The 23,085-nt window shown below is 39.7% G+C and overlaps 1 protein-coding gene across 1 annotated transcript in view; it reads left to right on the top strand.

Annotated features, from left to right (window-relative positions):
- RMDN2 (regulator of microtubule dynamics 2) overlaps positions 1-23,085 on the top strand; it is a 1,837,333-nt gene that overhangs the window by 871,255 nt on the left and 942,993 nt on the right. Inside the window, exon 5 of the mRNA XM_044057972.1 lies at positions 11,493-11,553. Coding sequence (XP_043913907.1) covers positions 11,493-11,553 — 61 coding nt within the window. The remainder of the gene's footprint in view (positions 1-11,492; positions 11,554-23,085) is intronic.

Raw genomic sequence — 23,085 nt, 5'->3', positions numbered from 1 at the left:
GCTCCAAAAGATATGGAGAATATCCGCCTCTTTATTAGGACAAAAGGGGCAATACGGTGACTTGGATGGGTTGAATTTGTTAAGGTGAACAGGTGTATGGTAGGCATTGTTGTAGATCAGGATCTGTGTGTGTATTAACTTTTTGTATGGTGTCAGTTTCATAGTATTTCTAATAGCTACTTCCTTTTCATTGTCTTATATGGTGTTATCTTTACTTTCCCACAACTTTGAAAAAATAATTGTATTTTGATATTTAATATTTGCTATTAATTTATATGTATTTGATATAATTTTCTTTTTACTCGTGCAATTTTAGAACTTGTGCTAAGTTAACATCTTGCTCAACTACAGTGATATCTTTGGTTATAGTACTTACTAGGTATAAGAGTTAATTAACTCACACTGTGAAAGTAGCAGACTCTAAATCCAACTTCAGACCAGTGACAAGTGGAGTACCACAGTGTTCAGTCCTAGGTCCTCTCCTGTTTGGTATCTACTTCTCTGAAGTACAGGCTAATACAGAAGGCCTTTGGCCAACAAAGTTCGCAGATGACTGCAAACTAGGAGCCATAATCAAAACTCCGAACGATGTGGACATCCTACAAAAGGGCCTCACTGAGACAGATGCCTGGTGTCAAAGCCATGGCCTCAAGCTCAATGCCAAAAAGTGCATTGTCATCCTTTTTGGTAAAAACCCTGTACCCATGAACTACCACATAGGCGATAGTCTACTTAACACCAAAATTATGATGAGACCTTGGGACCGGTGGACAGTAGTCTCTCCTTTGATAATCACCTTGCCACAGTAGTTAGGAAATCCTTCTACGTGGTACACCTCATCACAAAAGGTTTCTCATCCAGGAAAAAATAGGTCATTTTTCCCCTCTACTCATCAGTCATTAGACCCATTATAGAGTACAACTCCCCTTTTGGTATATACCTCATAAGACATCTACAGCAACTGGAAAGGCCACAGAAATACCTCACAAAGAGGATTACCGGCCCCAAACATATGCCCTACACAGACAGTCTCAAAAAACTCCAGCTTTACTCTGTCGCATATCACCTACTCAAAGGCAATCTCTGCCTAACATACAAAGCTATGTCAAACCCAGAGCTGTTGGACATGCTCCACATAAAGAAATCCCAATCCCCCCCAAGCTACATGCTCTTAGGGACCTAAACCTTGTCACCTCAATAAACAGAACATGCTGGCAGCATAGATTCCTGTCCCAGAGACTTCCCATACTCTGGAACAAACTACCTATCTATATCAAACAAAGCTCCTCATTAGCACTCTTCAAGAAAAATATTGATGATTGGATGGGAGATATGAAATTTGCCCCGGGGATCACTTCTGTGGCTCTGCTTGACAGGGGCACAGGAAAATAATTTTCTTGGGTGGCAAAAGCCAGGGTATTTATCTAGGTTTACCATAGTGTTTACTAGTTTTATATCTGGGTTGTTATGTATTTGTTGCAGAAGAGTAATTGTGTCTTTTAAATTTATTGATATCAGTAGCTTCTTGAAAATTTCACAGCTGTTTATTAAGATTGGGTGAATTTTTGTTGTCTTAAGAGTTTCGTGTTTTAAGAAGGGAATCGTTTTTGGATTAACTTTATATGTTATAATGTTCTGGTGAAATAATTTAATCCATAATGGGTACCATTCATTACCTATAGGGTCATGATTTGTAATCTGCATGATGCGACTTGCATTGATAATCTCATAGTACAACTGAAAATCAGGAAGGCATAAGCCTCCTTTTTCTTTTGAGGGTGTTAGCTTATTAAAGGTTATTCTTGTACTTTTTGGGTACTATATGAATGTTGCCAGTTGAACTTTTATCTTGTTGAAAAAGGTAACTGGAATGTTCATGAAAGTGGCATTCAGATGGTATAAAATCTTAGGCAATATGTTCATTTTTACCATTGAAACTTTTGATAATGTAGATAGTTTAAGCTTTTCCCATTTATTTATGTTACGGACTATATTTGACCAAGTTTTAACTATATTATTATTGAATATATCTGATTGTGTATGGCTAAAATGTATACCTAAATATTTCAAAGTATATTGCACTTTAACATTAGTCTCCGGAAAGTAAAATTCATTATGTCCCAGTGGGTTAATTGGATAAATAACTGACTTCTTAAGATTAATTTCATAGTTGGATACTAGGGAAAACTTATCTATGGACAATAGGATTTTATTTAAATCAATATTAGGATATTGAAAGTAAATACTGAGATCATCTGCAAAAGCTGTGTATTTTATTTGAGTTTTTGATACTGAAATAAGATCATGGTATGATGTTCTTCATGTTTCACTGTTGCAGTAATCACACTTGGGTTATCTCCCAGCAGGTAGCTTTCAGTCGGCCCGAATACCAGAGTCTTGGGATTTCTGCATCGGATGCTGTCACCTCTTCCATGACGTCAGGTCGTTAGGGGTATAAAACATGCAGTCGGTGCCATTACATCAGCTTTTCTTGTCGTGCGGGAGCCCGAAGCTGAAGCAGTTCACAAGTGCCAGTCGGCAGCTACCTGAAATTTTCGTTTTTTGAGTTTCAAACCTGAAATCTTCTAAAGCTAAGTACCGTGTTGGGGATCCTTTTCTCTTGCTCTAACCGATGTCAGAAAAAGTTAACAATTGTCTTGCTGGAATACCTCACAGAGATTTTCATTCTTACTGCGTCACCTGTTTAGGCCCAGACCACGCTGTCCCACGCTGTCAGTTTATTGCCTTGTTCAACGCCCAAACTATTAGTCACCGGGCTATTTTTGTATCTAAATTCTTTTGCTCTCATTCTCCATATTCCGAAATGGCGTTGGTAAGCCAGCCGACTACCGACCTTCCAAAAAAATGCAAAGATAAAGGCAGAGACAGACCGCATAGGTCCAAAACTGCCAACAATGCTTCCGTTAAGCTAGTCGCCAGTTCGCCGGTACTCAGTGAGGCGCTTTCGCAGCCCCTGTTACCCGCTTCTGCAGATTCGCAGGCCTTTACTAAGACCAATTTGGAGTCCAGTATGCCGTGAGATGCTTCTTCAACTATGAAACCTGCGGATGTCTCTACCTTGGATGGGTCCGGAGCCGCAGTGCAGGCACCGGCTTCTGAGGGTGTATTCAGACCTACCAATGTTCGTATTAAGCCGACTTCTTCGTTAATAACTAAAACTACCGAATTTCTCAGGCCCAGAGTTCGCACTACGCCTAGGAAACCGATGACCAAAGCGCATTCTCAAGCTTCCATGCCACAGAAACAAAAGTTTAGAATAGCTGAAGACCTTATTACTATAATTAGGAGAAGCCAGCCTTCCCCCTCTAAAAGATAAATAATTGATTTACCTTCTGAATCTACAGACTATGAGTCCGATGACTCTGATCCCTGTGATTACCAGGACATACCTTTATCTGCCTATGAGGATTCAGATGCAGAGGATTCCATCCCCTCTGCCCCCCACCCCCACCCCCAGAGGACCTTTCTTTCGGTGAAACCTTGCATACCCTAAGAGAGCATTTCAGCTGGGAAGGCCAGGACTACCCACAGTCCAAAAAGAGACTGAGGGAATTTTTAGACTTGCCTCAGCATAGGCCTCTAGCTATTCCCCCTGTCCTGGATATTGTAGATGATGTCTTCATGGAATCCAGTCTTACCCCTGATACTTTACCACTAGCTCCTAGAAAGCTTGACAGGTACTACAGAGTACCTGACTCTCAAAACATTCACTTTAAAAATCCTGCTGCGGATCCAGAGACCATTTCCCAGGGACCTAAAGGTATTAAGGCTACTGCAGCCCAAAACCCTACCCCTTCGGACAGGGATTCTAGGGCTCTAGACAGATGGGGGTAAGAAGGTATATACCTCTGCAACTCTTGCCATCAGGGCTTTAAATTGCCAGTTTCACATGTTGAAGTACCAGCAGCATATTATGGAACTAATTAAACAAAAAATGTTGTTGATTCCTGATTGTGCAGAAAATAAAGACTTACAAGAGTTAATGCATTCTGCAAACCACATTGGTAAACATACTTTGCAGTGTGGTTTTGATGCTTTAGAAGCATCTTGCAGGGCTGCTGTCACTGGGTCTGTTCTGAGAAGGCATGCTTGGCTGAAGGAACAAATCTTGCCAGACCATGTCAAAGCAAAATTACCAGATGCTCCATTAAACCATGAATGCTTGCTTGGCTCAAAAGCAGAAGTTCTTAAAAAGATGGAGGAAAAAGCTAAATCTATGCAAACTATTAAAGATTTCTTACAGGTACAGCCACCTAGATTTAGTAGGCATTGGCCTTCAAAAAACTGGTCCTTTCCAGTCCCTCCCAGACCTTCTCAGTCCAAACCCAGGGGCAACAGACCACAAAGACTACAGTCTCAGGGTATGCACAGATCTAAACAATGGAGTGCTCCCCCCCTCAAAAACAGGGAGTAGTAAGCCACCCCCTTTTGGAAAAAGTTCACAATTACTTATCTTTCATCCTTCCCAGCCATGCTCAAGTATTTGCAACCCTAGGAGGAAAACTCGCCCTGCATGCAAAAAACTGGGAGTATATTACCCAGGACCGATGGGTCTTAAACATTGTATCCCAGGGATACAGATTCTACTTCCACTCACTGCCAACCTCATGCGGATTGCCAGACCTTCCTCCAAACCAGTGGGCAGAGGCCCAAAAGCAAGTACTTTCTCTTCTCAGTATCAGAGCTATTCAACCTGTTCCAGCAGAGCAAAGGGGACAGGGTTTCTACTCCAGACTGTTCCTGGTGCCCAGAAAAGAGAACTCTTGGCACCCTATTCTGGATCTGTCAACTCTAACAACACCTTCCTGGTGGTACCAAAATTCAAAATGCTTACTCTCCAGCAGCTGCTTCCTATGCTAGCCAAGGACTCCTGGCTAGTCACCCTAGACTTAAAAGAAGCGTATCTGCACATCCCCATAAGGGAATCCTGCAGGAAATATCTACGTTTCAGGGCAGGCTACATGCACTATCAGTTCTCTGCACTTCCCTTTGGCTTATCTACTGCGCCCAGGGTATTCACAAAGTGCCTGGCTCCAGCCATTGCATACTGCAGGCAGAGAAATATTCAGATTTACCCATACCTGGATGATTGCCTGATTCAGGCAGACAGTCAGGAATTGCTACTTCAGCACCTGACGTTTGTAGAGAGACTAACAAAACACCAAACCAGGAATAAATGAATTCACCAGCAAATGAACTCAGGAAGCAACCAGTGAAGAAATGAACAAAGCCACGAGTTGACCTAGGTTTCGTCTTTAATCCGACTTCATCAGAACACAACTTAATGCAAGTAAAAAGCAACCTTATATACACATCTAAAAATGACATCATGAACAATTCAATTGAATAATTATCTTAATTAACATAATTAACAATCAATATGAAGGCCAGCATACATAGTAAAAAGCACAATCACAAACCTTACTAAAAGGTGTATCAACACTAAAATCAGAATGAAAAGTTAAAACAGCCAAACAAAACTGAATTGCTGCAATTTGTAATGAACATTGATCATAACAACACTACAAATCTAATTATTAGATGTATACATTGTATACAACATTATAAGTGCAAGCAAATTCAACCCAATATACTTTTTAATTTTAAAATGGGCATAATAGTAGCATGATCATTAATGCCTGGGAATTCCAATGCATTAAGTTTCAACTGCCATTTCATCTCACCTATATCTAAGTGCACATCCAGTTTTCTTCCAAATTTATCTACCAAAATCTGTTGGATCACACAAAACTTAAAATGATGCCCACTATTGGTGTCAATGTGCCTATACAGGGCATTGGTCTTTTTCTTTAATCTAACATCAGACTGATGTTCAATAATTTGGTCTCTTAATGCCCTGCAGGTCTTCCCAATATAAAAGGCCGGACACTGAGTGCACATAGCCGCGTATACGACACTTGTGCTATAACAGTCAAAATGAGCCCTAACCCTAACAGTAACTCCAGCCACCTTAAATTCTGCACCCGTCACATTGATCAGGTGACAAACACTACACCTACCGCATTTAAAATTACCCTTACTCCTATAAGAAACAGTATGTGTAATATCACCTTTTTCCAATAATTGTTTAAAAGAAAGTCCTTTCCTAAAAACACATTTAGGCGGTCTCCCCAATTTCCCACTTACCGAATGATCCATTTTCAAAATTTTCCAATTATTGATGATAATCTCAGCAATATAAGGTGCATCAAAGGAGAAAGTGGTAATGAAATATAATGGATGGTCACCACTGACCCGTGCACTAGATTCATCCTCTCTAAGAATGATGTTACCCATAGGAACAGCATTATTATCAACAAGCTCATTTCCAATATCAGGCTTTCCATGCAATAAGGCCCAATACACACCATTGGCCCTTTTTGATTTTACTTCATCCGCAATACAATCACACAGTGCCGCTGGATAACCCCGCCTAATAAACATCAACTTGATGAAGTCAAGTTCTTTAAAGAAATCAACATCCAAACTGGTCATTCTCGCTGCCCTGACCATCTGCCCTTTAACTATTGCCTTCTTCTGATGGTCAGGATGACAACTTGAATAACTCAGATATGAATTCGAAAATGTTGCTTTTCTATGAATGGTAGATATCAATCCAGAATTAACAGGGCTGACAGCTAAATGTACATCCAAATAATCAATTTCAACTTTACTCATACTATGGGTGAATTTCAAAAATTCTACAGAATTATTAAGAAACTCAATAAATTCTCTAAACTTATCAATTCCACCTTCCCAGATGATAAACAAATCATCTAGGAAGCAGGTGTAAAAGCTAATGTGGGGCATAAATCTGCTAGTAAAAAGAAATTCTTGCTCCCAGTATGCCATTACATAATTGGCATATACCGGGGCGCATGCCGCCCCCATCGCTACACCAGTTGTCTGTTTAAAAAAACTCCCCTCAAACTGAATAAAATTGTTAGTGAGTACAATTTCCATTAGGCCTACCAACAAGTTGATTCTATCCTGATCAAATAAACCTGTTTTTAACAATTGAACCTCCAACCATTCAAGCCCTATTGTTGTGGGAATAACTGAAAACAAGTTTACAACGTCAACTGTTATCATAATAGTATCATTGGTGAATTTAACACCCTTTAGCCTCTCCAAAAATGACCACGAATCTTTGGTAATGTAATTAAATACTTTTAAACCCTTCTGTAGCTCAAAATCAAGAAATTTGCTTATAAAACAGGTTTTACTGCGCTTGCCATCAACAATTGGCCTAAATGCTAAATTATTTAAGCCCTTGTGGATCTTGGGTATTCCAAAAATCCCACTAACCATTGGATAATCATTAATCAGATACCTATACTCATCCTCATTAATGTGCCCTTGCCAAAGTAAGTCCTCAATATACAAACTAACCTTACTATAGGCAATATTTAATTCATTAAGACTAACATCTTCGTAAGTATCCGTTGCCAATAATGCCATAATACTGTTGACATAATCAACCCTGTCAATAAGCACTAAGCCATTTCCTTTATCGGGCTTCATAAATCTTATAGAAATGTCATTTACCAACCCATCCAGCAATTCATGCTCTTCAAAAGTCAAGTTGTCCTTCGTATCAAAAGCGAACTTGTAGTGTGGACTCATTGCCCACCTATAATGCTCCCTAATGTCAAACTCACATATCCTTTCGTATGCATTGGTAACAACATTAGCTGGGGGCATATACTTACTTGGTTTTTTCAAAGTCAAACCCACTTGATTCCTATTTACACCATCAAAAGTCAATTTCAAGTTCATTTTCCTTACTAACATTTTTAGATCAACTAAAGTGTTACTTAAACAACCCCGAGCTAGAGGAACAAAGGTTAACCCTTCAGCCAATAATTCAACATGTCGTTCATTAATGATTTTAGTAGAATAATTGTATATTTTAAAATCATCAAAACCATTAGCTATAATAACAGGATTACTAGGCCCACATTCCAGAACTGATATAGAGTTTTCATCCATTACTTGTATCAGTTCTATAATTCCACAATCCATACTACAATAGTTCAAACTACTTTGCGCCACATTCTCAATTTCCTGCTCAATTTGACTGTCACTATCATCATCAAAATGCACACCAGCCTCACCAAAATAAGTTGGAAAGGTGTGCAAACTAACATCATACAGGGAATCACAGCCCACATCAGTATTATCTACAGAATTATTAATAAATGAACCACTGTAACCAACAATATTGGAAAAAGCTTCACTCAAACGCAAAGACTACTGAGTTTCAACACAAAATTCATTAGCCTCGCCCATTTCAGCGTTCACTAAAGATGACTTTGAATCTACAGTTGATTCTAATTCACACATATTTACCTTAACATGTCTCACAGAAGGTGACCCATATCCAGCTCTATTATCACAATTCACATTCAATAAATTATGTACACCCTCCAACATATTTGCATCTGTTTCATCCAAATGCAAATTAAAATTGAATGTGTCAACAAAGTTATCCCCGTTAATATCTGCAACATTACTACAATCACTAATATGTTGCAACCGTTGTATAACAGGAATATAACCAGAGACATCAGTAACATTAATAACATTAATTACAACAGGAGAAAATTTTGAATTTAAATGTCCAGAAATTTGTGAATTGTGATTCTTCATTATCTCCATGTGGACAGGGTTTCCTTCAGGACTAACCCATCATTTTCTGACAGGACTAAACCTTTCAGAAAAAATCTGACCAGCTGCTAGGCAGCTTTGCTACAGGGCAAGGTCAAGGCCATTTCAAAGCAAACCATTTCCAAGCTCCTGACAGGGCAAGAAAAACTGATGTAATGGCATCGGCTAACTGCCCTGGTGAGCCATTTAATCCCAAATGACCCTTGTAGACCTGAACCCTATACCTTGTAGGCAAACACACTTTAACCATAATAACCCATCCACCATCCACCCCGTTTTTCTTTTATAATATAGAAAGTTGCAGTTGCTTTAGTATATAAAGCCAATCCCCCTTGTGACGGTCGAAAGACTATACCTGTTGTTGTAAGGCAAACACCTTAACCAACCATCCATCCCACCCAAACCTAGAGGCTTTTTCTTATTAATATAGAGTTGCAGTTTGCTTTAGTATATAATGTTTTAATCATTTTATATATTCTTTTGGGAATACAATTGATAAAAGTGCAAGAGGAGGAGAATTTATTTATGGTGCCATGGGTCTATAGTTGTTCTGATTCTTTTACTGTGTCTCTCTTTCTATCTTAGATCTTGATTTTTGAATTTCTATCCTCTTTTTTTACTTTCACCAAGAGGGCTTTCAGTTTTTTTTGTCCTTCTTGTAGGCCTTATTTCATATTTTATATCTTCCCCTACGATGAGCTTAACTCATTCATCTGTGTTACAAGAGAACAAGCTTGTGGTGAGAAACAATCATAGTAGGTATAAAAGTAAATCAAATATAAAAGTATTTCCTGTTTGTTTTAATAATATAAAAAAAAAAAAAAATGTATATATATATGGAGAGGAAAAAAACCATTTTGTACAAATCCTAAGTTGTAAAATCATTTTTAAACATAACTCAAACTGATTATACTAATATAGTCATTAAGACCTGGTGGGGAATTAGATTTAAGCCTGAGCTGCCATAACAGTTCCCTGTATAATAAAGCATTTTTCATATCACCCCCTCCCCTCAAAAAATCCTTTGTGACTGAATCAATTATACCAAATTTGAATCCTAGAAACAAAGAACAAGATACACTGTGTTTGTACAAAGCATTTGTTTCCTTGTGGGTCCTAATGTCGTATAAATGTTCATAGATACGGTCCTTAAATGTCCTTTCAGTTTTTCCTATATAGTATGCACTGCATATAGCCATGTAAACTAACATTTTGGACTTACAATTCCCTTTGATAAATCTTACTGTACTGTTCAGACCATTGTTAGTAGGTAGATATGTTTTCTCTTTGCAGTAGATTTTGTTACAAAATAACCAGGATGGCAACACAACTGACTACTTAAGACAATAAAGCAAAATATTAATACAGCCACATTCAAGTGAAAGATGACAAAAGTAAGATAGGATGAAATTCTTAAGGTGTATAGTGCTTCTCATAGTGTAGTAAAAAACTGTAATAGTCTACATATGGATTTACACAACTCTTATCTGTTCAACTCCATCACTTCCCACCCTACAACAACTCACCCAGGAATCCTTTAGCTCTGTGGAAAGTTGGATCACTCAGATCAAACTTATCCTAAACCCTAATAAAACCAAATTACTACTTTTCACCCCCAACAAAACCATTTCCAACCCTCTGTCCTTCACTATCTCCTCCAAAAATGGCACTATTATCTCTTCCTCTGCCCATACCAAACTTCTAGGCTTTGAAATTGATAAAAATCTACCCTTCAACGTCCACATTTCACAAACTATCAAAAAAGTCCATAAAAAATGGGAACATTATATAGGCACAGAAAATCTCTCTCAAAACAAGCACGGATTACCCTAGCCCAAACTCTTGCCTTGTGTACCCTAATGTATGCTACTCCAATTCTCACCCAGCGTAGAAAACTTGACCTTGCCAGACTTGAATCATGTTATAATAAAATCGCCGAGTTTGCAAACAACTCCACCTTTAGAACCCACCATTGCCAGGCTCTAAGGGAACTGCAGTGGCTGGAACTTCCCCATCTACTAACCTATCACCAATTAGTCATTGCTTACAATGTGGTAACACATCCAGAAATAAACCCTGCACTAGGCCAACTTCTCACTCACTATAATATAAATTGTCCTCTCCGATCTTCTGACAGACCCCTCCTCCGTATCTCTAGGGCTAACAATACTGCAGGAAAAGCACTGTTCTCCCACTCCGTAGCTAGAACCTGGAATAATCTCCCTCCTGCTCTGATTTCTGCCCCAACCCCTTCTCACTTTAAAAACTCAGTTAGAACACACTTAAAGAATAAGTGGCTATGCTCATGTATTCCATAAGTCCTCAAATTATTTCACTTATATACCTCACTTCCTAATATACCTACTGTAATATATATTACAGTCTAGGTCTTCTTCCAGTGCTGACTGAATTTGTATACATTTTCTGTTATTAACCATGTGTAACTATTTTTTCCTGTATATGTAGGTCGCATTATGTCTTCTTCTGTATACTGTATTTTAACATATTGTTTGAAAATTCTCTATATACTGTATTTTAACATAGTGTGTAAAATTTTACTTACTGTGGAGCTTTTCTCCCCGGGCCTCCACTGAAAATGGACCTGTGTCCAGTCGGACCATCCCGGTTAACAAATGTAAAATAACATAAATAAACAAAAGCTTTGCAAGTGTGATCCAAGATTATTTTTTTTCTGTTTACTACTTTAGTTTGTATAAAACAGTGAAATGTTTCTGATGCATGGCTGATAATAAAAGCACTTTGAGTCTGTGCTCAGTTATAATGACTTATTTTTCTTTCAGGTAAGAGTGTAGCACTAGAAGCCGTTACTTTGAATCCACAGTGTCCATACAGTCATCAATGGTAAGTCTTCAGTGTAAAACAGAAGCACTTGTTGAATCAGCTGTGAACTTTCCATTATGTTTACCAAAATTGTTACTTTGTATGAACTGATTGCTGACTTTCCCTAAACGTGGATTGTGGCAATAGTTTTTAAATATTTTATCTGTGAAACAAGGGAATATAAGGTAGTGAAGATATTGAAATGAAGGACATAGTTTTCTGCTGCATTCTTTTTGTTTTGCTCGACTTCTGACAGGATCATTGTAGCAGTACATCATAACATTCGGGTTATATCCCAGTCCCAACCATAGCCTTCATCAGTAGTTTCTTGGGTTTTTGAAGACTTATTTTTGTCTCACTGCAGACTTCCATGGAACCTTTGCAACTTCCTTAGTGTGTGAAGGACTTGTGGATGCACAGTCACAGCGGTTGTAGGTGCTTTCTTCCGATATCACCTCAATGTTTAACATATTACATTAGCACTGGAGTTATTTCTTCTGCTTTTTGACTTGTGCTGTTTTTCCCATTATTTGCTTTTCGCCCAGAGATTTTATGAAATACATTAGTACTGAGATGTAACTTGGCAGTTAACGACTGTATAAAATAAGGGGTGATAACCATGAACTGTTAGAATGTCATCCTTTCATAAGTATTACTTTAGATGCCATATGAGATGTGATTAAGGTTAGGGAAGTGAATTGGTTATAGAGTTGTACCCAAAAGTGAATTTGAGAGTATGAGAAAGTAATAGCGCAGTACTTTGGAGTAGTGCCACTTTATATATATATATTATGCTGTAGGGAGCACATGGGGAGAAGAGAACTAACTAGTTTTATTCAGTGAGGAGACAGGAAAATAAGAGGCAAGTAGCCTTATATTTCAAAACTATGCAGCAGGTTATATCCAAAGTCTGAGCTGGTGTCAAGGTCACACCAGAGTTTAGGGCTGAACAAGAGCTTCAGTCATATTTTCATATTATTAATAAAATCATAAAACTTAAATTTGCAATAACCAGCAGGTACTGTATATACCACAACTAATGCTGTTGGATCTGTCATGTTAAATTTTGAATAACATTTTGAAATGAACAAAGGGAAGGATGAAGTTTGTAGCTGTTTTATGGTCGTTTCCCCAAATCAGTATTACATGTAGTTTTGTTTTTATATTTAATTATTCCATATTTTATGATGGACAGAGTTACAGGGAGTTTCAACAAGTAAGAGGATAAAGTGGTGAAGTTGTACCATTTTTTTCTCTCAAAAAGGCCAGAAGTGGTGTGTAAATCCACCTGTTTTCAGCTTTATTTGAGGAGGGTGCTGTGTTAAAATGATTTCTAAAGATGGAGAATTTGAAGTAATTTTTATAAGTGCCAGAAGCTGTCCTCATTGACCTCAGTGCTTTCAAGGCAGTAGAACATGGCATCACTTTTGTTGACACCTGTATTGGTATCCCTGATGTTATCCATCCCCAGGATTTTCAATGATGGATGAGTCTTACTCTTTAGTATGTTTCCTTCAGTCAAGGTTCACTGTAGCTGCATCTTTTTAGTCCCCCTTTTTAGCATTGTTTTCATTGTATGACCCATAAAAGGTTTACATCACAAAAAAAAAAAAAAATCATATTATGCCAGAAGCATGTGTTAACAATTTTATTGAACTGACATCAGTACATAGGTAGAACACATGGACATGGATCTTAGCAGAAGTTAAAAAATAAAATTACTTCTTCATGTGTGTATATGGAGAAGGCAGAATCTGTGTAGATTTTCACTTTCTTTTTCTCATCATTTGGATAAGACGATTTATTTCTATATGGGGTGAACATGATGGCATAATGGTTAAGGTCTTTGCCTTACAGATTCATGGTCATGTGTTCAATTCTGACCTCCTGTCACTGTCCCAGCAGAGTTTGTATGTTCTGCCAAAGTCTACATGGAGTTTCTCCCACCTCTCAAAAGCATGCTAAGTGTTTCTGCCCCAAGGATCAAAGGTAGTGGATTCAAACCTGGCTCCTCCAATTGAACTTGAGATGTATGCCAATGGAATGCACCCAAAAATGAATGAAGTCATGGACAGCCACACAAATCAGGGGAGTAGTCATACAGATCAGCTGCTAGACAGTAGTTATACAGATCAGCTGCTAGACAGTGTTGTGTAGATAGAAGAGCTTGACCCTAGGTGATTTGATTATGCCGACTAATTGCACCAAAAGGGGTCCACTGCTAAGTTGATTAAGGATCAAGACTACTTTGAGTGATACAAGGCATCCTTGCTAATAACAGGAGGTTTCTCTGAGCTGCTGTTGGCTGGTGTGTTCAGGATAACAGGACAAAGTGAGTTGGGTAACCTGAATGTTCATATTGGGCCAGACAGAATAGGGTATGAGGTCTGCAAGGGTCTACTGGGGGTGGGTCAACAGGAGCATGGAATATGTGGCCATTGTAGACTTCTGTCTGGCTTAATGTTGGCAAGCAGATGGTTTGGTAATCAAGACAGTCACAAGATGGCACACACAACTGGCCAACTTGCAACTCTTCCTCCTACTAAGGAAAGGAGATTGGCATAAAATCAGAGTTTGTAGAGTTATCCCCACCAAGCTGACTGGAATGGAAGCATAAGGGTTAAAGGAAATACTTAGGAATCTAGCACCCCAAGAAAAAGAGAAAATAGGTGGAGCTAATAAAGAATGGTGCAGTTTCAAAACAGTATATGGGAAGCCAATAGAACAAGTGTGTTGGCCAAGACAGGCAAAGAAATAAGGAAGGCTGGTGATAAAGTCTAGGACATTATCGAAAGAGAAGAGGGGTTCAGGAAGAAGGAGCAGATTGGAAAGATGAATCAGGCCAAGCAGAAATTTTGGTTAGCTAATGAAGAGGCTACCAGACCAGTCACAATAGGCAAAGAAAATGACTTCACAGAAAATCTTCCAACTTCTGGAAAGTTAGTTAACAGATGACAAAAAGAAGCTGTCAGGTTGCAAGGCAATGACAGAAAGCTAAAGAAGACTGTCATCAGACACCATCTCAACTGGAGACAGTGCAGAGGTATGAAAATCCTGCCACACTGCTTGGATGTGCTGCAGAAGGTGTTTGGCAAACACACTGAGTAGTGGGAAGTAAGACATGGGATGAGCAGTTCATAAGTTTTACAACTGACCCAATGTTTGCAGTGAGGCAGATAGTGGAAAAGAAGTCCGAGATGATGGAAAAGTCCCACTGACCATTCTCAGAATTACAGAAGTATGTGACAAAGTCTTAATCTAATTTTGGCAGTCCTGTGATGCTTTAAGATGCCAGAAGTAATGGCAGAATTAATCCAGACTATACACAAGGACTCAGTAATACAAGTAGGAAGAGTGCCTGGACTTATAGAGGGGTTCCCAGTGGGATTGGGAATGCAGCAGAGATCAGCTCTGAGCTCACTGCTGTTCATACTGTTGATGGGGCTATATTGACAAACAGGTTAAGGGGGCACATCAAAAATGTTGCTATGTACAGATGATGTGGAACTACAAGCAGACTCTGAATAGAAACTTCAGCAAATGATGGGGAACTGGAATACAAAACTGGAGGCACATGGAATGAAGCTGAGTACAGACAAAATGATTGTCAAGGCAGCAAAGAGAATAAATCAGACAAAGCTGAAAATTGAGATAGAAGGGAAAATATCGGAGCAGGTTAACAGCTTCAAGTTTTCTAGTATGGGTGGTTGAGGAGAAGGCAAGTCTGAATGAGGAAGTCATAGCTAGAATCAGAGGGGCTGCAGCCATCTGGCACAGTGTATTGGGGGTAGTGGGAGACATAATGCCACAGAAGCTATAGAGTAAGATGTATAAAACAGTGGTGCAACTAGTGCTACTGTGTGGCACAGAAACCAGGTCAGTGAAGGCAGAACAGCAGATGAAGCTTGAGGTAATGGAGATGAAGTGCTTGGGATGGGTTGTAAGATTCACGTGGAGGAACAGATGCAGAAATAAGGACATCTGAGAAGAAGCCAGAGTAGACCCCATTGTAGAGAATGTCAAGGAGAACAGATTATAGTGGTTTGGTCACATATACTGAAAAGCAGAAGATGGTTTGGTAATGAAGATTTGGGAGAAACAGGAAGAAGGCAAGAGGAGATGAGGACATTTATCTAAGAGATGAATGGACTGTGTGAGAAAAGACCTCCAACAGTTGGACATGACTGTTAAAGAAGGTAGGACAGTAATCTTTAATTAGCAGAAGTGTCAGCAGTTGACTTAGTACCTCAGTCCCATGCAAAAATGGGAAAAAGGGGGCTGAGGATGATCAATTTATTTATTTATGGAAGCATTTAGTTTTAAGTGAGAATCTTTTCATTGGACTTATAAAGAATCTAGAATTCCCATTTAAAAAACAAACAAAAAAATGTAGAGGCATTATGAGGCTCCCACATGCAAACAGAATATCTTTTGTATAGAAGACCCTTCATTTTTCTTTTAAACATTTGTCATCTTTCAGAGCGTAGTCTGTTTTATACCTTTACCAATGGATAATAATTTGAATTTACAAGATAGAGTTTAACCTATTTATATTTCTGAGATTTATTTATGGAATTCCTGTTTTACAGTGGACTATCTAATTTGTATTTCTGACAACGACGTTGTTAGCAGAATAAAGTAATTGTTTCTACACTGGATAAAGAAGGCTTTGTTACACTAATTTCTTCATATGATGCAACTTGTTTCTCAACAACATATGTTACATATCTAAAACTGGACTACCGTGATTTATGTTTGAATCTTATAAGAATGACGTAAGGTATTATTTATTTTATTTTCCAATGATACAGAATTAAAAGAGTTTAACCACAGACTTAAGCATCTTCATCCCTGGCGTACATTTAGATGTCCTTCCATATTACTGTTGCAGTATTCATAAAGTAAGTATCTCCTGCCAAGGACAGCCCAACGTTTGGTCAGCATACCAAGGCCTTTAGGATTTATAGACATTGTATATCACACATATGCTCCATTCACAAGGTGTAGGGCATAAAGGTGACATACATACCTCAGAACTTAATTGCCGTCAGTCCAAACTCCATATTTGAATGTCCGTCTAAAAGCTTTTCTTATGTGCTGGTTATTGAGCTGTGTTTCACATAAGTGCCCCATTGGGGTTATTCCTTATCTTTTTATGTTTTGGTTTTTCTGGGTTTACATGTCATCCAGAGAGGGAAAATGTCAGTATGGCAGGCAGGTTCCCATCATCATGAACAGCGTCTCTTCTGTTTAGGTGCTTCTCACGACTGTATGCAGTGTTGTATCTGTCAAGCGTTTGTCCCAAAAACCCTACATGGTCATCTCTCCTTCTTATTTATTTATGTAGAAAACCAGTGTCTAAAATTGTTGGTGCAGGATGCTGTGGCAGAGTCTTCCTGTCACAGTGATCAACTGCCTGCCAAGAAAAAGGCCAGACACTCAGGTATGAGTCGACCATGGTCCAATCTCTCCTGGACATCTCTCTCGAGGCTGTTGAAAGCCCAGAGATCATCTGGATGTTGCCTTGGATTCCTCTGCTGCGACCCTGTCAGAGGACGGCATGGATCTGAGTTCCCACATGTCCTTGTAGACTTTACAGATGTCCCCTCCAGACATTGCGGGGCAACCTCAGCTGATTATATCTGAGGGACTGAGAGGAGTTCTGCAGATTCTAGATTGGGAGGAGATTGCTACTGTGTTGATAGAGTGTCAAGAGGGGTCTGAACCTCCTAGGGTTTTTCGTGCAGATGTCCCTCAGAAGAAGAAACAAAAAAAAAACAAGCATATTTCTCCTGCTATTAAAGATCCCCAACATGAATAGCAGGATTTTACACAGGGGTTGTTTAATGCTTTTTATGGCCTTGAAATCTCCTCAAGGAGTCTTTTGCCTGCTATTCCTTGGTCATCTACTCCTCTTAAGGGGTCCAGGGAGCAATAGTCCTCTGAGGAAATTGGATTCTAGAAGAGTCTTTGGCATACTCGTCTCATATCCCTTTTTCATTGGATTATAGGTTTGAGGAAGAGGATTGTATTAGTCTAGATTCTCCCTTAGAAGAACTCTCTTTTGGGAACAGAATTTGCTGTACGATGGAATATTTCAAGTGGGTTTGTTCTTAGGTTTCTGGTATTCAAAAGAGGTATTATGAACTCCTCCAGATGGAGTCTCCTAAACCCCTCTGCTGTTCCTCAAGTCCTGGTTGCCCTCTTAGATACCTTTTCAGCAACCTTTGCATCCAACTTCCAAGAAACCTGGCAGGTTTTACAAGGTGCCAGATGATTGTGAATTTCTGTATAAATGTCCTTCTGTTGATCCTTCTGTAGTGTCTGTCTCTTCTGCCAAACCTTCTAAGCTATTGCCTTCTACTAAACTACTTCATTCAGACAAGGACAATAGAGCCATGGAACATCTAAGCAAAAAGGTTTATACTGTTATCATCCTGGCTTTTAGGGTAGACGTATATGACTAGGTATGTTTTAGCTCTCTTTCTCAAGCTTCTCAGGTAATTACTGACTTTCCTGATTCTGAATAGAAGGCCTCGACCCTTTCCTTGTTGGGCTGTATCTCTCAAGTGGCTTGACACTCTGTTCAGTGTAGTTATGATGCAGTTGATGCTTCTTCTAGGGCTGCATTTGGTTCTGTTTTAAGGTGTTACTCTTGGCTTCATCTTCAGCCTTTACCTGATGACATTAAAGTTAAATTGCTGGATGCCCCTCTTGATAATAACAGTCTTTTTGGTTCTGCTGGTGCTGAACTTTTTAAGTCCGGGAAAAAGGCAAGGCCTTGCAGGAACTGAAACATGTATTTGTTTCTACCACCTGTAAGTTCCAGAGGAACTGTCCCACCACGTCTGCTTCTGTTCACAGGCAATCTTGCCCTCCAGACAAAGTTAAAAATGATTGTAGGTGCGTACCTCCAGTTAAGTCCGCTCGGCCTCGTACTTCTCAGAAACCTCCTTTTCAGGACAAGCCAGATTCTATCTAACAGTTTGATTCCTTTTTCCCTCTGGTTTTGTCCCATCATCCACCAGGGATATTTTATGGTGTGAAAATCCCTTCTCCCCCTTTCTGGGTATCTCAATACCTCCACAGAAGAAGCTCCCTTTCTTTACAGAGGTGCTTTAGGCTCTTCTGGCTTAGTTGTGCCCCCTACCCAGGTAATGAAGGGCTTTTATTCCAGGATGTTCCTGGTTCCCAAGAATGAAGGCACTTGGAGACCCATTCTGGACCTTTCTCAGTGCAGTACCATTCTAAAGTTCCCCCTCCTTTCTGATGATGTCCTTTCAAACTTTGTTCCCTCTTTTTCTTCCCCAGGCCTTCCTGGTATCTCTGGACCTCAAGGATGCCTACCTTCACATCCCATCCATCCCCTTTTCAGTAAGTTTTTACATTTCTCTGTTTCTTCTTTGCATTTTTAGTTCTCTGCTTTGCCCTTTGGCCTCTTTACTGCCTCAAGGGTATTCACCAAATACCTTGCTCATCTCATTTTGCGGGATGAGAGGGATTCCCGCTCATGCAGACTTCTTCCTCTGAGATTCTGATTCAGGACCTTCAGTTTACTGCAAAACCTGAGGTTTGCCATACATTTTTCCAAAATCAGTCCTAGTTCCCTGTCAGGATCATGCTTTTCTCGGTTGCAGGATCCAGACTGTTTGCATGCTAGCATCCCTGTCTCCATCCAAGGCCCTCTGTCTGAGTGCCTTTTTCAAATCCCTTCTTCCTCTCACTTCAGTCACAGCCAGAGATTTTCTCAGGGTTCAAGAATTCATGGCTTCCACCACTGATATGCTGCCTCTAGCCAGGCTCCATATGAGAAAACTCCAATGGTGCCTCAAGACATTGTGACTTCAACACTATCATCCATTGGATTTTCTAGTTCCATTTCTTCTCTGTCTCAAACTCGAGCTTCAGTGGTGGATTCATCAGCTTTCTGTCAACCCAGGGCTTCCTTTCCAACCTCCAGTCCCATCTCACAAGCTCTTTTTGAAAGCCTCAGATGGGATAGAGAGCTTCCTTTGGTTCTCTCAGGGTCCAGGATCTCTGGCCTCCCCATCAGAGGTCAGATCACATCAACATCAAGGAAGTGAGAGTTCTCCTTTTAGCTCTTCAGGCTTTTCACTCTCTCTATTTCTTCCAGGACCCCACAAAGTTTTCACAGACAGCTGCACAAATACCTCACTAAAAGAATCACAGGCCTAAAGCAGATGCCCAATGCTGACCACCTTAAAAAACTCCAGCTATACTCTGTCGCATATCATCTACTCAGAGGCTATCTCTGCTTAACATACAAGGCCATGTCAAACCCAGAGCTGTTGGACATGCTACACTTAAAGAAATCCCAATCCCTCAGAGCCACACGCTCCAGGGATCTAAACATTGTCATCACAATAAACAAAATATGCTGGAGGGATAGGTTCCTGACCCAGAGACTCCCCAGACTCTGGAATAGACTGCCCATATATGTCAAGCAGAGTGCCTCCTTGGCCCTCTTCAAAAGGAACCTTGAAGATTGGATGGGAGAAAGGAAATTCACCCCGGGGATCACATCAGTCTCCCTGCTAGACAGGGGTCCAAGGAAATAAATAGTGTGGGAAGAAATAGCCAGGGAATTGTTATGGCTAGGCTTGTATAGGCCCTAGGGCCGATAGCCTAGTACCAATCTACTACCAAGGTGAACAATACCACAGTGATGTGATATGTAAACAAGTAAGGGGGGACACGGTCCTACCTTCTCTGTAGGCTTGCTCTTCAGGTCTGGGAACTAGCTGTTCAGTATCAAATGACTCTTCAGGCTGTCTACATTCCTTCAGACCAGAATATAATGGCAAACTCTTTGAGCAGGTCCAGTACACAGGCTCATGCATAGATTCTTCAAAGAGATGTGTTTCTGGCCATTGCCCATCAGTGGAGTATTCCTCTGATAGATCTTTTTGCCTCCCCTCTGAACACTTTCCTCTATTCTGTTCCAGAGTCTCAACTTCTCTGGCCTGGGAGATAGATGCCATGTCTTTTTCTTTGAAGAGGATGCTTCTGTATGCCTTTCCTCCTCTTCCCCCTAATTTCAAGGTCCTGCACAAGATTAAGCAAGACTCCCCCAAAATCTTGCTGGTGATGCCCTTTTGGCTCAGACAACATTGGTCTTTCTTTTTCACATAGCCAGGGGCAATCACTTAAGTTACCTCACTGATTGAATCTTCTCACAAGACAAGGGGTCTCTTAATCATCCTAACTTGTCTACTCTTCAACTGACACTGATAGGATTTTGATCCCTTTTAATCACCTTTTTTCTGAGGATGTGTTTTGGTTTCTGCAGGAGGCCAGGAAACCCACTACCACTAAATTATATTTGTCCAAATAGAAGAGATTTTCTATCTAGTGCCTCTCATAACCAAGATCCCTTTTCAGTAGGGAATCTCTGTGGTTCTCTCTTATTTCTGTGAATTCATCCATGAAGGGCTAGTGTATGCTTATCTGCTTTTGACTACTCCTTTAGCCACTAGGTTTGAGGTCAAACAATTTCTTAAATGCATACTTCATATCAGGAAGCCTATTCCACCTTATTGGGATCTCAGTTTTGTTCTTGAAAAATTGATTCGGGCTCCTTTTGAACATGCAGCTTCAGCTTTCTTGCAACATTGTACTTGGAAGACTGTTCGTCCTTTGGCCTTTACTACAGCCAAAAGAGTATCTGAGCTTCAGGCACTTATGGCTGTTCCTCCTTTTTTAGTATTTCACAGGGACAGGGTGTCTCTTCCTACTAATCCTTATTTTACTACCAAGGTGGTCAATGAGTTGTCTCTTAATCATATCCTTAATTTACCTTTTTTTCTTCTTCCCAGTTTGCTAGTGGGAATGTTCTTCACACCTTGGATTTACATAGGCAACTCAGATTTTATTTGTATAAAACTAAGGCCGTTCGAAAATCTGAGTAACTTTTTTTTTCCCTTTCATCCCAGGTCTTTTGGTTTGAGAGTTTCTAAACAAACCATCTCTTACTGGATTTCAAAGGCCATTTGTTTTTGTTATTCTTTTCATGGTGAATGTCTCTCAACCTCTGCAAAGCCTCATTCTGCCAGAGCTCTTGCTTTCTCTGGTGCTTTTTTCAAAGGACTGGATTGCAGTTCCATCCTTGAGGCTGCTACCAGGGCCTATGTCCATACCTTCAATAAACATAACAAGTTGGGTGTTGTTTCCAGAGCAAGAGATGGCTTTGCCAAAGCTATACTGCATGGGTTTCTAGAGGGATTTTCAGTTCCTTCCTCCTCCTAGTTTTACCCTTAAGGTTTTGTACTCTCCCTTATGTTAGGAATACTGAAACAGTGATATGGAAGGACATAATACAGGTCTGTAAAGTCTTGCCATAACAATAGATGTTCTCCTCTTCAGTTTTGCAGTATTTGCACCCTCCCTCGTCCCTCCTTTTGCTCTGCCTTGTTTCCCTTACTTTCCTGGCCAGGTATCAGTTTTCTCCTCTGTATGGATGCACATGTTCCTCCTGGTTCCTGTGGACATTTTGTTCCTCCTGGGGCTTTTAAGTTCTGAGGTATGTACATCTGTATGTTACCTTTATGCCCTATGTGGGGAGCATACGTGCGACTTACAATGTTTATAATGTCTGTAAATTCTGAAGGCTTTGTTATGCTGACTGGAAGTTGGGCCATCCTTGGGCAGGGGCTCCCTTACATTAGGAATACTGCAACCGTGAAAGGAAGGATAATTACTGTTATGGTAAGCTTTTACACATCTGTACGCAACTGTACTGTCACAAGACTTAAAATCTGTTTGTCCCAGTGGCACCCACATTTCATGAGCTGTAAATTCTAGAAGTGGAATTGAAGTCAATTTTAATATATACTTTACTTTTCTAACTTTCAACATTTGTTTGATGAAATTTCCCATTTTATTGTGTACTTTATGAGAATTTATTTGCTCACATGTAAAGAAATAAATGGTGCCTTCTGTTCAAGGATGTAAAACAAAGAAAAATAAATGAAAGGTAAAAGACAAACAATAAAGTAAAATAAAAATATAATAAGATCTCACTGCAATGTCTACATTTGTCATGCCTCAATAAATTCTTAAATGCATTGTTGTTCAGAATAGTGATTCGTATTAACTGTCCTGCTTTACCTATCTAAAAACACTGTGTTGTAAATAAATGTTCAAACATTGTATTGTAAATATTTGTGTATTAGTGCAGCTCATTTTATCTTCCTGTGGCTTAAGTCAGGGTTGAGAAAGGTCCTTTGGTCCAGCTTACCTACTTGATTGGCAAAGTGTAAATATGAATAAATATCACAAACACACCACTTCCATCTCTCTGGCATTACCGATTTAATCTCCCAGTCTCTAACAGGCACACACCCTTCATCCATAAAAGGGGAGCAGGCTGTCATCTCCTCGCTTCCTCCGGTCTACTAATTTCCCAGCTAGCCTTACTAGGCCAAGTCACAAGCAGTATAGGTAGGTACACCACTTCTACACCATCAGGCTGCTAGATTGATTCCATCTTTATTTTATAACAATTTTTTTTTTTACAAAGATTAACTGCCAAAC

Source organism: Protopterus annectens, chromosome 1.part2 (assembly GCF_019279795.1).
Source record: "Protopterus annectens isolate FY-2018-M chromosome 1.part2, PAN1.0, whole genome shotgun sequence".
Classification (NCBI taxonomy): domain Eukaryota; kingdom Metazoa; phylum Chordata; order Ceratodontiformes; family Protopteridae; genus Protopterus; species Protopterus annectens.
The sequence above is the reverse complement of the archived record's forward strand: the minus strand, read 5'-3'. Positions and strand labels throughout refer to the sequence as shown.